This window comes from Leucopleurus acutus (assembly GCF_964270905.1).
Source record: "Leucopleurus acutus genome assembly, chromosome: 12".
In the NCBI taxonomy this organism is placed as follows: Eukaryota; Metazoa; Chordata; class Mammalia; order Artiodactyla; family Delphinidae; genus Leucopleurus; species Leucopleurus acutus.
Window position 1 is genome coordinate 1,099,809 of NC_139154.1, and position 15,331 is coordinate 1,115,139.

Here is a 15,331-nt window from a genome sequence, read left to right on the forward strand (position 1 = left end):
AGCCTGACCTTACTCTTTTATGCTCATACCTGTAGTTGCTGCTTTGGAACTGACTCCCTGCTGCCTGACACTTGGGGATGCCCTTTACCTCTGTTCTTCCTGGCTGTGGAACCAATAAGAATAAATATTTGCATGGATGGGAGAGGTTCTCTTGGGCCATACTTGATCACCCGGAGCTTGTAACGAGAGGCTGATGACTGGGAAACCATCTGGTAGAGGGTGCTGAAGTCTCCTTTGGGGTCATCCATTCTCAAGGAGCCATCAGCTGTTCCAGGGAGCAGGGATGGGCTGAGAAGTCGCTCTTGGAGATCACATTTCAGGCACACTACGATAAAAACGGCATTGGGGGAGGGATTGTTTTTCACAGGTTACTTCAGGTTATACGGTTAAGAGAGAACATCTGCCACCCAATTCCACCTCCACCCAGCAAGTAGGGCTGGGAGGAGGCCAGGGAGTGACAGAGGAAAGTACAGTTGGTTTGGGAAGGGAGAGCAAGTCTGGAACAGTATTGCTCTACACAACAGGTAACTTATTTTCTGGTTGTGGCATGATCTTTTTCTTATTTTACTTCTGGGCTGGCTGAGCAGTTGTCTCATAGTGAGAGATCTGGCTTGTGATCGAGTCTGAGAGGAACGTGTGTCCTCTGCGGAGGAGGCGGCTAACACTGAAATATGCAGGGCCTTTTGGCAATCACAGAAGGAAATTTTGCCCCTCCTGCTTCCCTGTGGCTAAGCTTTGGCAAGACTGCAGGTCAGATGAAGGAAGAACAGGAAAGCAGAAGTCAGGCAGTCAGCTGACAGCTACTGCTTCTCTGTGAGCTCTTCTAGGGACATTCGAGGGAGGGAGAGGAATAACTTCCTGAAATAGTTTATTTTTTAATTCCCCAAGTGAATAGAATCTTCTGGGCCTTGGAACATGATTGCAGCGCCAGACAACAGTTCTGAGGGGGCTTCAACTAACTGTGTATGGGTTATTCATCTGCTTCTGTATTAAGCTTTTGCTCCAGCAGGTACATTCACATGTCACAGTGTACAATGTTCTGTTGCACTAGATTTGAATCCTTGATATTATGAAGGTTTTAAATAAAATGTATATTGGGTTTAAATACTGTTAACAAACTATGAATGTATGAGTGCTGCATACTTGTGAGAAGGCTAGTAGTTGATGTCAGTGATTTATGAAATGACTGTAGTAACTGCAACATGAGGTAAAAATGAAAGTAGAAATAATGTAGAAAAAATAGGATGCCAGAATAGATGTCAGATCTAGCTGGCCCTCCTGGGCCTAGCAATCAGACCTAGACATCAGTTCTGGGTGAGACAGCTCTTGGCCAGGTGTATCCTAGAGCCCAGGAAGTGCAGGAGGGACTTTGCCTAGGACTTCAGCTTCCCCTCGTTTCCTCTGTGCCTGACTGCTCCATTATTGGGTCCCTGGGCTTTAGGACTAGATGGCTGTGCTCATCTGGCTTAGGTTCTCAACTCTGGTTGTAGCAAGAATCACCTAGTGAACTCGCAAATGGTACTGATGTCTGGCCCCTACCTCACACCAATGAAATTGGGATCTCTGGGGATGGAGCTGATATTGGTATTTTAAAAAGTTCCTCAGGCTTCCCTGGTGGCGCAGTGGTTGAGAGTCCGCCTGCCGATGGAGGGGATGCGGGTTCGTGCCCCAGTCCAGAAAGATCCCACATGCCCCTCATGTGATTCTTACTGTAGCCAGGGATGAGAACTACTGGAGTTGTAGTCTCAGCAATGTTCCAAAGCTGGGAAAAACGTTTTACCAGGGCTAGAGTCTAGAACCAGGTATGCTTCTCACCACTCAGACTCAGGTGCAGAGGTGGCAGACCCCCAAACCCAAGATATGGGAAAAGACACTCAGCTGAGGTAGACTATGCACTGTGAGAAAGATGCCTCTGAGGGAAGCACCTAGAGAGTGGGTGAAGGGCCCGAGGCAGCTACAGAAGCAGGTGGTGTTGGGTGGAGAACCTTGTAAGGAGCAGTCAAAGTGGATATCTGAGGAGCAGTCCTCAAAAGATTCTATAGTAGGAGAGCTCAGTGTTTTTGTTTTGTTTTATTTTTTTGTAGGGAACCACATTTCCAGAAATCTACATATGGGGCAATGCATCAGTTTTGTAAATAATGGATAACTATGATATGGTCTTTATTGTGCTTGTTTAAACTCTCATGTGGGTCACACCCACCCCAGAGGAGGCCTACTTTCTCTGGACCTCATTCCAACTTATGCCTGAGCATCTGGATTCCAGTGAAGACCTCTTCAGCACAAGAGTCTGGATCTAAGTTCTACCACCCATCCTTAAGACCTGTGGTTTCCAAAAAATAATTGCAGATGGAGATAAACATTCTGGCTCTGACCCTGGTGCTGAAAGCCATGGAACAAGGGAGGGCAAAGCAGAGAAATTCTCAACACTACCATGGGCAAATGCCATGCAACAGTAGAAGAAAGGCTGGCTGTAGGAGCTCCTGGCTTTGGATGGCCCCAGCCCTCCTAATGAGAGATGTGCCCAGCATGAGGCAGCCCCTTTGCTCAAAATTGCCCAACATGAGGCAGGTTGCACAGTAGGTAAGGGCCCAGGCTCTGGAAGTGATAGACTTGAGTTTGATGAATGTCCTCTAGGCTGAGAGTAGTCAAATGTATAAAATATAGATTTCTAATCCTAAGGGTTAAGAATGGGATATGGAGTTGCCTGGCTTCAAATTCTGGCTTGAATATTAATTTTCTGTGCAGAAATGTTTAATTTCTCTGTCTCAGTTTTCTCATCTGTAAAACAGGGATAATATTATATTTATTCATTTTAAGACACATTTTTTTTCACTTACTAACAGCTCTATATATGTCTTGCAATCACCATCGACCAGACAGGTACTCTTAACCCTTACTTACTACTCTAATCTAAAAGAACTCTCTCAGTAAGAATAAAATAATATTTCTAAGTGATAAAAAAGCAATGTGTCACATTTAATTGGCATTGTTTTTCTTTCTCAGTGGTATATAAAATAATGGTGTATCTTATAATGGACAGCATCTTAGATTCAATGACATATGATAATAGTACCTGCACCATGTTGTTATGAAGGTGAAAGGGGATGATGCAATGAAAGGAGTTAACATAGTGCTTGGGGAAAATAGATAAGAAGTGAGTAATTGGTACTGTTAGTCTCGGACAAAGTGCGTGGAATGGAGGTCCTGGGAAGAAAATTTTACACACAAAAGAAAGACAGTAAAATCAAGTTAAGTTGTTAAAGGCATCCCAGGCCCTAGATTGAAATGTGGGGGAGTGGGAGGGAGATTAAGTACCCAGTGGCTATCCCCAGAAAGAAAGGACCAATGTGTGTCCTCCCCTTTGGGGATGGAAGGAAGTCTGGACCCATTTTTCTCATTGAGTTCCCACCCCTAAAGGGGAAGACAAAATTTAGTCTGTTCCCTTTGGAGCTGTGGCTGACTATACTGATGGGTCCATTTGCGGGCCCTGCCACCCAGGTCCTAGGCCAAGTTTCAAAGGGGATGGAGACTAGAAATGGCTTTATCCCTACAATATAGTGGGACCTGAATTAAGTAACACTGTCAGCCATAACAATATCCAGGACCTTGCTGACATGCCTGGAACACTGGTTTGACCTCTTGCTTTCTACAATTGCCAGAACATACTTTGTGAACATGGTATAGGGCCACTAGTTGTACTCCCTGGGGCTTGCCTCTGTAGTTGCTTTAGTTCCCCTCAGTTTGGTGTCTCCCTATTGAGAAGACCTCTATTTAATCATTTAATTTTGGTTCTTTTCCTCTCCTCACAGGCCCTATTGATATTGTCAAGGTACCAGCTTACCTGAAATTATAATGTCAATGATATCTGCTGCATCAAAAATGAAAACTTGAGAAAACATATGATTCACTGTGCTCTTATGTAGTGTAGCTGATGCCCTATTATTGAGGTGTTCAAGTCTTTACACTGAAACTAACTGGCCCTTGCTGTCTGGGCTTAATCAGGCTCAATTTTCTAACTGTGGTGGTTACTTTTTAGAAATTCTTTTCTTACTCCTCATGCTTACATGGAGAGCCTCATCCAATCCTCCTCCAATCCCTAAACCTCAGCTACTCTGTATTCTGATGAGTTTCCAATCTAGAGTCCTAATCCTAGACTAGGATAATTATTATCTATATAATATGTCTTTTGGGGGGTGTGTACTTGGATTATCTCTGGCTCTGGAAATGTCGCTGAAACTCCGTGAAGGAAGAAGAAGGTGGACATGTTCTTGGTCTGTTCCATTGTTATGCAGCCAGGCTTTGAAGAAAATCTCCATGCTGACAATATCATTGTCTATAGTCTGAAGGTCAATATCAGTTCCCAGGATAGAACTCTCTGCAGAAGAAAGGGAAACAGTGGTTAAAGTGTTTAATTCTTTAATTACAAATTTTGAAAAATATAAAATATTAAATGCACCCATTTTTGGATCCATCAATTCCACCTCTAGATATCTAGCCTAGAGACGTTCTTGGACAGTACACAAAGAAACATATGCAAAGATGTTCAGTACAGCACTGTTGTGATAACAAATAATCAAAACCCCAAACAGGAAGCAATTCAAATGCCCATCAATAGGGGAATGTTTAAATAAATTATGGCACAGACTGTGGAGTATTATACAGCTGTTAACAAAGTAAAGCTAAATGTACTGACATGGAAAGCTAGGAGATAGTAAGTGAATAAAGAAAGTTCTAGAACAGATGTATGGTATGGACCCATTTATATAAAAATAAAACTGTTAGCCTAAGTGCATACATATGTATGGAAATGCCTCTTACAAAGCTCTGGAAGGCTATTATCAAACTCTTAATAGTGGACAGGAAATAGGGCAGAGTTCTGAGATACATTCACTTTTTATTATTCATACTTCTATAGTGTTTGTATTTTATTGTATTCATGTATTTCTTGTATTGAATATTTTTAAAAACTCTAGAATACAAGAACAGCCAAAAATAATATAGCAATGCAAGTTAAATACTTAGTTAACAAGGGGGACTTCAGTTTTATGTTGTTGTTTCACAGTGAAAATGTATTCAGTTATTATCTCTGTTATAAAAAAAATAAATTTAAAAAAGACTAAAAGAAAAAAAGATGAATTCCTGACCTCCACCTTCTGACACAGATTATACAAGTTTGCTATTGACATACTATATTTCACAAGTGTGATTAGCAGCCAAGAAGACAGGGATGGTCTGGTGGAGTGTGGTTTGACTCCAAATCTGAATCTCCAAATGAGAGTAGGTAGGTGGGGTAATGAGGCTTTGATGGTCTACTTCCTTCTTTAGGCAACACTAGCTCAGGAATTGGGATCTAGGTCTGGAGGTAAAGTTTGTCAGTAAAAGCCAAGTATAAGGTGATGGAGGAAGCACTGAGAGAGGAAATGAGACAAGAGCTGGAAAGAAACTGAGGAGGAGCATGACTTTTTTTGCCTCACCATGAGGGACTCTCTGAAATACTTTTACAAAGGGCCTAAGAAAAGCCAGTTGCTCCAATGAATTAACTTCTATGTATGACTCATGGACCCCAAGGAGAAAGCTGGTTTATTTCTAGAACAACATTCCTGAGGACAAGTCTGCAGAGGTGGCAGACTCTCCACAGGAAACAAAGGGCTTCAGTCCAACGTATTGGCACCCAAGCAGGGAGAGTGTGGTGAGACTTAAGTGACTTCATATTATATTTATCGACTTATTCTGTGGCTGAAAAGGGGCACCAAATGCATTTCTCTTCGACCAGTATAATTAAAACTGTACCATCAGCTGCTCTCGCCCTCTGTGACGGACCACATTCTGCCTATGGAATGTGTATCTCTCTAAATAAACTCGCTTTCACTTAAAAAAAAAAAAACTCTACCATCTTCTGTGGATAGTTATGAGGGTTCATTAGCTTACTAGCTATTTCATTCATTGCACCAAGCAATAATATTAATTATGTACTACATGGAAGATGAAATAATATACAAAGGTATATGATATTCTTTGCCTTAAGGAGTTTATAAAGCAACATTATTCTTGACCATTTCTTCTTAAAATCTCATCTGCTCTACTATGTTTTCAGGTACTACAGTGATAAATGTGAAGTCATTGTCAAAGAAACGTTCCTCATGAGTGAAGAGAAATGTTCTTTTTAATAATGTGAAACTTATTGTGTCATAGGAAAAACAAGAAGTAATTTTTCTGAGCCTGGACTTCAACTTGAGTAAGAAGTACGGAAATGACTGAACAGCTTCTCTTCAGAGAGGCAAAATGGTTATTAAAGCATAAGGAGGCAGATAAAGAACTAAATAAACGAAATTGAACAAAGGATCTCAAAAAGTAGAGAGGATAATATTGCCCCAAGTTCAAACAACAGAATTTTGGATAAGACAAATAAGTGTTTTTTTTCTCCCCAGGTAAAGGGTTGAAGATTAGAAATTCCTACCATGGGCAGTACATGGGGACAATAGCAAAGTTGAGAATCTGGAAATAAGAACAATAGGTGTTTCCTCAAATAATTAAACAATAAAATCAATACAGAGTGATGAGGTCTATGAAAAACAGTCACCTTAAAAAAGGAGAATGGGGATTTCCCTGGTGGCACAGTGGTTAAGAATCCGGCTGCCAATGCTGGGGACACGGGTTCGAGCCCTGGTCTGGGAAGATCCCACATGCTGTGGAGCAGCTAAGCCCGTGCGCCACAACTACTGAAGCCCACGTGCCTAAAGCTCACGTACTGCAAGGAGGAGTAGTCCCCGCTCGCCACAACTGGAGAGAAAGCCTGAGCACAGCAACGAAGACCCAACGCAGCCAAAAATAAATTAATTAAATAAAAAAAAATATAAAGATTAAATAAATTTAAAGAAAAGGAGAATGGCTTACAGTCCAGAGCAAGATTTGACTAGAGCCTATGGATGGTACTGGCTTATCTAAAGAATGAATGTGTCCATTAGAAGGGGTTGGCCAGAAATGGAGCACAGAGGAAGGGAGCAACAGTGGCAGATGCTGGCAGCCATCATCCAAGTGTGGCTCAGAGGAGAGGGAGTGCTGGCTCAGTGAGGCATCCTGATGGCAGGATGTGTTTGTCAAGTTTCTGTTCTTCTTGATGATTATAGTGGTTATGGTTCTTCCTCTAAAATATTCTGGCTAATACTTTAGTCTTGAGCTTGATAAGGTGACTCTATCTCCGAGAGGATGTTGATAAAATCAACTTTCTGATTCTGTAAAGCTGAAGAACCAGGCCTGAAACATGTTGCCTCTGTGAAGGAAAATGCCAATCTTCCCTGCAGACACTCCATCAATGTTGCTAAAGTTCGTTCCAACTTCTTTTTTCTCTTCCAGTTTTATTGGGATATAATCGACATAGAGCACTGTGTAAGTTTAAAGTGTGCAGTATAATGACTTGGCTTATGCACATCATGAGATGATTACCACAATAAGTTTAGTGAACATCTATCATCTCATAGATATAAAATTAAAGAAATACAAAAAAATTTTTTCTTGTAATGAGAACTCAGGATTTACTCTATAACAACTTCCATATATAATGTACAGCAGTGTTAATTATATTTATGATGTTGTACCTTACATCCCTAGTACTTATTTATCTTATAATTGGAATTTTGTACCTTTTGACCACCTTAATTCAATTCACCCTCCCCCACCCCCTGCCTCTGGTAACCACAAATCTGATCTCTTTTTCTATGAGTTTGTTGGTTTTTGAAGTGAAATTGACTTACAACACTATGTTAGTTCCTGGTACACAACATAGTGATTTGATATTTCTATACATCCCCAAATGAACATCATGGTAAGTCTAGTTACCATCTGTCATCATACAAAGATACTACATAATTATTGACTATATTCCCCATACTGTACATTTGATACCTGTGACTCATTTATTTTGTAATTGAAAGTTTGTACCTCTTACCCTCCCTCAGCTATTTCTCTGCTCTCCCTACTCTCCTCCCCTCTAGCAACCACCTGTTTGTTCTCTATATCTATGACTTTGTTTCTGTTTAGTTAGGTTTGTTCATTTGTTTTGTTTTTTAGATTTCACATATACGTGAAATCTGACAGTATTTGTCTTTCTCTGTCTGACTTATTTCACTTAGAATAATACCCTCTGGGTCCATCCATGCTGTTGCAAATGGCAAGATATCATTCTTTTTTTTTTCTATGGCTGAGTAATATTCCATTGTGTATATATACCACATCTTCTTTATCCATTCATCTATTGATGGGCACTTAGGTTTCTTCCCTATCTAGGCTACTGTAAATAGTGCTACAATGAACATAGGGGTGCATATATCTTTTCAAGTTAGTGTTTTTTCTTTGAATAAGCACTCAGGAGTGGAACTGATGGATCATATGGTAGCTCTATTTTTAATTTTTTGAGGAAACTCCATACTGTTTTTCATAGTAGCTACACAAATTTACATTCCCACTAACAGTGCATGAGGGTTCCCTTTTCACCACATCCTTGTCAACATTTATTATTTGCTGTCTTTTTGATAATAGCCATTCTGACAGGTGTGAAGTGATTGTGATGTTGATTCACATTTCCCTGATGATTAGTGATGCTGAGCATCTTTTCATGTGCCTGTTGACCTTCTGTATGTCTTCTTTGGAAAAATGTCTGTCTAGGTCCCTTACCCATTTTTAAATTGGGTTGTTCATTTAAAAAAAATTATTTATTTATTTTTGTTTGTGTTGGGTCTTCATTGCTGTGCGTGGGCTTTCTCTAGTTGTGGCGAGTGGGGGCTACTCTTTGTTGCAGTGCACGGGCTTCTCATCTAGGTGGCTTCTCTTGTTGTGGAGCATGGGCTCTAGGCACACGGGCTTCAGTAGTTGTGGCTCGTGGGCTCTAGAGTGGAGGCTCAGTTTTGGTGCACGTGGTTAGTTGCTCTATGGCATGTGGGATCTTCCTGGACCAGGGTTCGAGCCCATGTGCCCTGCATTGGCAGACGGATTCTTAACCACTGCGCCACCAGGGAAGCCCCGGGTTGTTCGTTTTTTGATGTTGAGTTGTATAGGTTCATTGTATGTTTTGGATATTAACCCTTTTTCAGATACATCGTTTGCAAATATCTTCTCCCATTCAGTGGGCTGGCTTTTCATTTTGTCGATAGTTCCCTTCACTGTGCAAAAGCTTTTCAGTTTGTCGTAGTCCCGTTTGTTTAATTTTGCTTTGTTTCCCTTGCCTTAGGAGACATGTTCAAAAAAATATTGCTAAGATTGATGCCAAAGAGCTTACTGCCTGTATTTTCTTCTGGAAGTTTTGTGGTCTCAGGTCTTACATTTAAGCCTTTAATCCATTTTGAGTTTATTTTTGTATATGGTATGAGAGTTCTTTCCAACTTCTTAACCTACAGGTTCTTGGAAGAGCCACAGAGCGGAGCTTCTTCCTTTGAAAAAGTTCTCAGGTAATCGCCATAGAGGCGCTTTGCTTCAGATTTGAGGGGACCTTCTCACATCATCCAAGCTAAAGACTAATGTGTAAACCAGAACACTTTAGAGAGAGAACTTCTTTTCTGTATTCTCTGCCACTGGTCCAGGCAGCCATTTCCTTGTGCCTGGATTATGGCAGTAGCCTCTTAGCTGTCCCATCAAACTCCATTCTTTCCCCTCTGGTACTTCTTACTACCAGTTAATTTTTCTAAAACATAGTTTCATCAGATCCTTCCTTTCCTAAAGAGCACATACTGCCTTCCTGCTGTCATCTTTATTCCCTTCACTCATTTTGTACCACTTGCTGCTACTCATTATTCCTCAAATACCCCCATTCTTCCCTTACTCTGTATGGCTCATATCAATACATTCCTCCTCTTCTCTGCCTGTTGAGAACCTATCAACACCCCCACCCCTCCATCCCTCAGCTCAGCAGCTTGCAGAGAGCTGAAGATTAGCAAGTGCCTGTTGAGTTAAACAATTGCTCCCTCCTCCTCAGCTCTCATTACTTTTTCCTGTAACTCTTGGGCTTCAACTGAGCTAGTCTCCCTGCCACGTGACTTCCTTCCTTAGTGCTTTTATTACTCTTGTCAATCCATGGCCTGCAGCTCCTCCAGGTTCCAACTCAGAACTGACTTTGTCCAAGAAGTTATGCTTAATTATATCCTCCCTATTGGTTTTAATCAGTACCTCCTGGGTATCTGTGGACTCCATACAGGTAATACTAATTATACTTGTTACTTTGTTTCTCCTGAAGGGTTTTCTTAATTTTTTTTGAGTTTATGAAAGGTGGTGGAATGTAGTGGAAAGACCAGGGTTTGAATTGTGGCTTGAAAGTTGTTAGCTATGTGACTTTGGGCAAAGTGGGGATAGCACAACATATTTCATAGTTATAGGAGGCATAAGAAGTGAGATGATTACCTGCATGAATGGCATGCAGTAGGTCTAACAAATGGCATTTTCTTCCTTTTCTCTCATCAACAAAATGATTTGCTCTTATAGGAAAAGAATGTGCTTTCCTTTTTTAAAATTCTTTTTTTCCAATCACTTATCTCGGTGACTTTCTCCCTGCCACCAACATACGTAAGAACATCAACACCTGGTCCTGTGTTCTTCACAAATATAACTAAATGTACTAAACCTGGGGAATGGGAAGGAGACTTCTCAGACGTTGAAGAACAGCTTCCATATTGACTGTCTAGCAGGGACTGGTCACACTGTTATGAACTAGAAAGGTTACTGGAGTGAAGGTGGCGGCTCTGAGTGTCTGGGTGTTCCTGACAAAAGAAGGCCTAGTCTGTTGCAGTCTAGCTGCAGCTGGCATTCACATTCAGTTTTTGGACCTACCCTGCCTCCCTGTGGCCATAAGCAGTGACATCCTTCACTGGGCTAAGCTTTTCTGGAAGAGGCACAATAATGGGAAAGACTAAGAAAGCCTAAAGGTAGTAAGGTAATGCCTAAAGCAATCCTTTTCAGAAGTCAACCCTAAAATAGTGTTACAAAATTGAAATGTGTTTAAAATGGGAGAATTTAACACTTTAACACATACTTACATATATAATGGCTATATTTCTCTCTTGACATAGAATGTCTAAAGTAGAAGCCCAGGAAAATGATGCTCCTGCACATCCTCCCCAGTCCCACAAAGGTCTTGACCTATAGGCCAAACCTATTTCTTTCTATTTTTTATTTTTTTTGCGGTACGCGGGCCTCTCGCTGTTGTGGCCTCTCCTGTTGCAGAGCACAGGCTCTGGACGCGCAGGCTCAGCGGCCATGGCTCACAGGCCCAGCCGCTCCGCGGCATGTGGGATCTTCCCCGACCGGGGCACGAACCCGTATCCCCTGCATCGGCAGGCAGACTCTCAACCACTGCGCCACCAGGGAAGCCCCCTATTTCTTTCTAAATGACCATCATGTCACCCGTCCTTGGGTGTTATGGATGGGCTTCAGGGGTTCTGGGAACCCCTGAAATTGTATACAATTTTGTCTATATGTGTATAGGTGTATTTTGGAGGGGTGGAGGAGGGGGATAGGACCTTAGCTTTTATCAGATTCTCAGAAGAGCTCTGTGACCCCAAAAATGTCAAGAACCACTACAGAAACTGTATAATCATGGTACCTTAGCCTTCCTGGGTCAGTTTACAATCAGTGCTGTGTACTCTGTGAATACAGGAGTGGCTTCAGGATGTTAACAACTAGGATAAGTAATCAGAGCAGACAAAGTTGGCTCAGGAACAACTGTGCAGAGGCATTCGACCACTGTCTTAAAATCAATAACTGCAAGGGGATAGTCTCTGACAGCTCAAAATGTTAGGGGCAGTCTAGCTTGTCTTTCTGAGCTCATTTGCCTCATTTGTGGTGGTAATGATTGGACCCTGGGAAAAAGGAGAAGCCCCTTGAAAGGAGGTGGCAGGGGTAGTGGGGGTTAAGGTAGCGTGTCCTCTGCAGAGAAGTGAGCACAGGACTGACCAAGTGGTGATCATCTTCCTAGGGCCCCAGTCTATAAGTAGAAGTGTAATGAGATAGAGAAAATTTATTTCCCAGAACTATACCCTCCCAGGGAGACTACTGCTGCCATTCATTCATTCATTCACTTATTCATTCATTTAATTTGTCATTCAAATAATTATTTATTTAGTGCCTTCTATGAGCTAGGCACTGCTTGGTGTCAACAAAGAAAAAGACAAATTCTCTGCTTTCATGGTTTACCATTCTAGTGGGAGAACAGAAAATAAACAAAACAGAAAAAAATTACAGATAATAATAATGAAGAAAAATAAATCAGGATAAGTGTGTGTGTGTGTGTGTGTGTGTGTGTGTGTGTGTGTGTGTGTGTGAACCTTTACCTTGGCTGGCCAGGGAAGAAGTATGCTCTAAGAAGGTAATAGCTGAGCAGAGACTTGAACCAAGTGAACGACTGAATCATGAAAACATCTGTGGGAAGACTGTTCCTTATAAAGGAATCAGCAAGGTCAAAGGTCTTGAAGTGAGAATGAGGTTGGTATACTGGAGGAATAGCAAGAAGGCTAAAGCAGAAGGGAGGAAGTGAGGACTGGCACAAACTGCTGGGGTGAAGGATGAGACCCCCACAAAGGAACACACTCATGTAACAACAGGTAGTCACTACACCTATTTCTAAGAAGGGTGGGCTTTGGCTCTGCTTAGGGAAGTGTGCAAGACTGGGCAGAACAGAGCCAGTACTCCTTTCCTTTCTCTTCCTCTTTGTAGCCTTTGGCTCCTAAACAATTGTTGAATTAGTATTTTAAAAATATTTGTTTGAAGGTGTGCCGAACTATTAGCTTGTGTGGGATGCCCACGTCTCAGCCCAGGCCTCCCACACATGCTTTCCTGTTCTGTGGTGGTAGTGGGCAGTGGTGGAAAGACGGGAGAGGAATCTGGGAGTCCCATGAGCAGAACACAAGCAGAGATCCCTCAGCTTGTAGTGGACATGCCTCTTTTCCAGCCCTAGTCAGCTACCCAGAGAGTTTTATGATGGAGGGTCAAGGCGGTGCAGGCTAAGGTGGGCTAAAAAAAAAAAAAGGCTTGACTGTTAACTAAAGAATGAAATACTAATGATTCACGATGGATGATTTACATTATTGGAGACAAAATAGGGACCTGTGGGCACCTCTAGCTCTGAGACATGTCCTAACCTAATTCCAAATATTTCGGCCCTTAGTAAGAAGATGAATTAGGAAAGAAAATGTTTCCAGAGCAATTACTTTGGCTGGGAAAGTAATCTTCTCAGAATTGCTTTTTCTCAGGCCTGTGTGTTTCTAAGGGTGAAGAAGCCTGTGATTGGTGGTAGGGACTTCTCTAAGGGAGAAGCTGCACTGCATCCCCACACATCTGGAGCTGTGGGAGCAACATCCTGTGACAAGGAGTTGACAATATTCCCTGCCATCCAATCTTGCTTTTTTTTTTTGGCCGAGCTGCATGGCTTCTTAGTTCCTGACCAGTGATTCAACCCGGGCCCCCTGCAGTGGAAGTGCAGAGTCCTAACCACTGGACCACCAGGGAATTCCCATCCAATCCTGCTTTGAGGTGCCTGACTTGCCCTGCCCTGGCTAGCCCAAATAGAAAGGAGATCCTGCAGGTGCAGTAAAGAGGGTCTTGGTTATGGAAGGGTGTCTCTATGCCTGTGGATACCAGATGTAGCACCTTATCCACCTCTGCACCCTCAGCACTAGCACAGTGTCTGGAATACAACAGGAGCTCAGTAAATGCTGCACTGCACAGAATGAACTAATCTTAGCCATTCTGCTCCTAACTTGCTCTGTGACCTTAGACCAGTCACTTCATCTCTCTAAGCTCAATTTCTTCATCTGTGAAGTGGGAATGATAATAATACCTAGGCTTAGTGTTCATTTGAGTAGGAAATGATGGCACCTGAAAGCACTTTGTAGACTTTAAAGCATCATGCAACTATAATGGATGAAAGATTAGAAAGCTGCCTCCCAGCTGTCTACACATGAACATTTTAGTTACTAAATGCCAGTGACATTTCTTTCTTTCTTCTTTTTTTGGTGACATTTTTCTCTTAAATAACGTATATGGGGCTTCCCTGGTGGTGCAGTGGTTGAGAGTCCGCCTGCCGATGCAGGGGATACGGGTTCGTGCCCCGGTCGGGGAAGATCCCACATGCCGCGGAGCGGCTGGGCCCGTGAGCCATGGCCACTGAGCCTGCGCGCCCGGAGCCTGTGCTCCGCAACGGGAGAGGCCACAACAGTGAGAGGCCCGCATACCGCAAAAAAAAAAAAAAAAAGTATATGATTCAAGGTGTAAGAAAAAATATTTTATTTATGGGTCTCAATTAGCTCTATTTTCATTTTACTGAGGAAAAAATGCAACCCACCTGCGAAAGGGGTTGATCACTACTGATTGAGATTTACCAAAATCTAAAGCATAGTTTGACCTGGGAAACACTATACATAGAAGGTATTTTAAAAGCCTTTTTCTGCACAAACTAATTTACATATTCTATAAACAAAAAGCATTTAATGTAAATTGCAATGCAAATTAGAAAAGTGGACTGGGAAGAAGTGTTTTGATAGGCACTGAGGTGGGGAAGGAGAGTAGGGAAATGGTTATTTAGGAAAAGGAGGAAGTGGGGCTAGGAAGGCATTAAATCTGTTGGTGAGGGCCTGAGAACTAGACCAAGGAATTTTGCCTCTTTAATGCCCAAATGAGCTGAGAGATCTACTCTGAGATGAAAACAAAAGTAGGAGGAACCAAGAAAGAATATAACACTTACTGGGGAGTTAGGTAGAGTAAGGAAATGTTAAAAAAAAAAAAAAGGCACAGAAACTGAAGAAAGTCCTAAAACATATCCTAAACAACAAAAATAAAAATCTAGAAAGACTGTATAACAGCTTTGTAATCCTGTATATATGTATGCATTTTTATATTGTTAGAGGTATATCTTCAGGGTATTGGAGTTTTAGAAGTGGGAATGGTGAGTCAAAAGTAAATGCCTAAGTAGCTTTGTTAGATACTGCCAAATTCACCTCCAAATGTGTTGTACCACTGTGCCTTCTACTGGCAATAAATGGAAATGTAGCCTCACCAACAGAATGTGTTGTCATACTTTTTAACTTTTGTTGATCTAAAGGTGGGAGATGTTGGTGTAGTCTTAGTTTTCATTTTTCTAATTATGAGTGAAGTTGAGCATATTTTTATATGTTTAAGGACCATTTAAAATATGTTTTGAATTATCTGTTTATGTCTTTTGTCCATTTTTCTATAGGGTTTTTGGTCTTTTTTTTCCCCTTGAATTTTTTAAAAAATAGATCTTTACTGGAGTATAACTGCTTCACAATACTGTGTTAGTTTCTGTTGTACACCAAAGTGAATCAGCCATATGCAT

At 41.7% G+C, this 15,331-nt stretch overlaps 1 protein-coding gene across 1 annotated transcript in view; it reads right to left on the reverse strand.

The window, feature by feature from the left end:
* M1AP (meiosis 1 associated protein) overlaps window positions 1–15,331 on the reverse strand; it is a gene marked incomplete at both ends in the record, with an annotated part of 76,567 nt that overhangs the window by 19,295 nt on the left and 41,941 nt on the right. Inside the window, 2 exons of the mRNA XM_082852421.1 lie at window positions 163–325; window positions 4,202–4,375. Of these exons, the coding sequence (XP_082708547.1) occupies window positions 163–325; window positions 4,202–4,375 (337 nt within the window). The remainder of the gene's footprint in view (window positions 1–162; window positions 326–4,201; window positions 4,376–15,331) is intronic.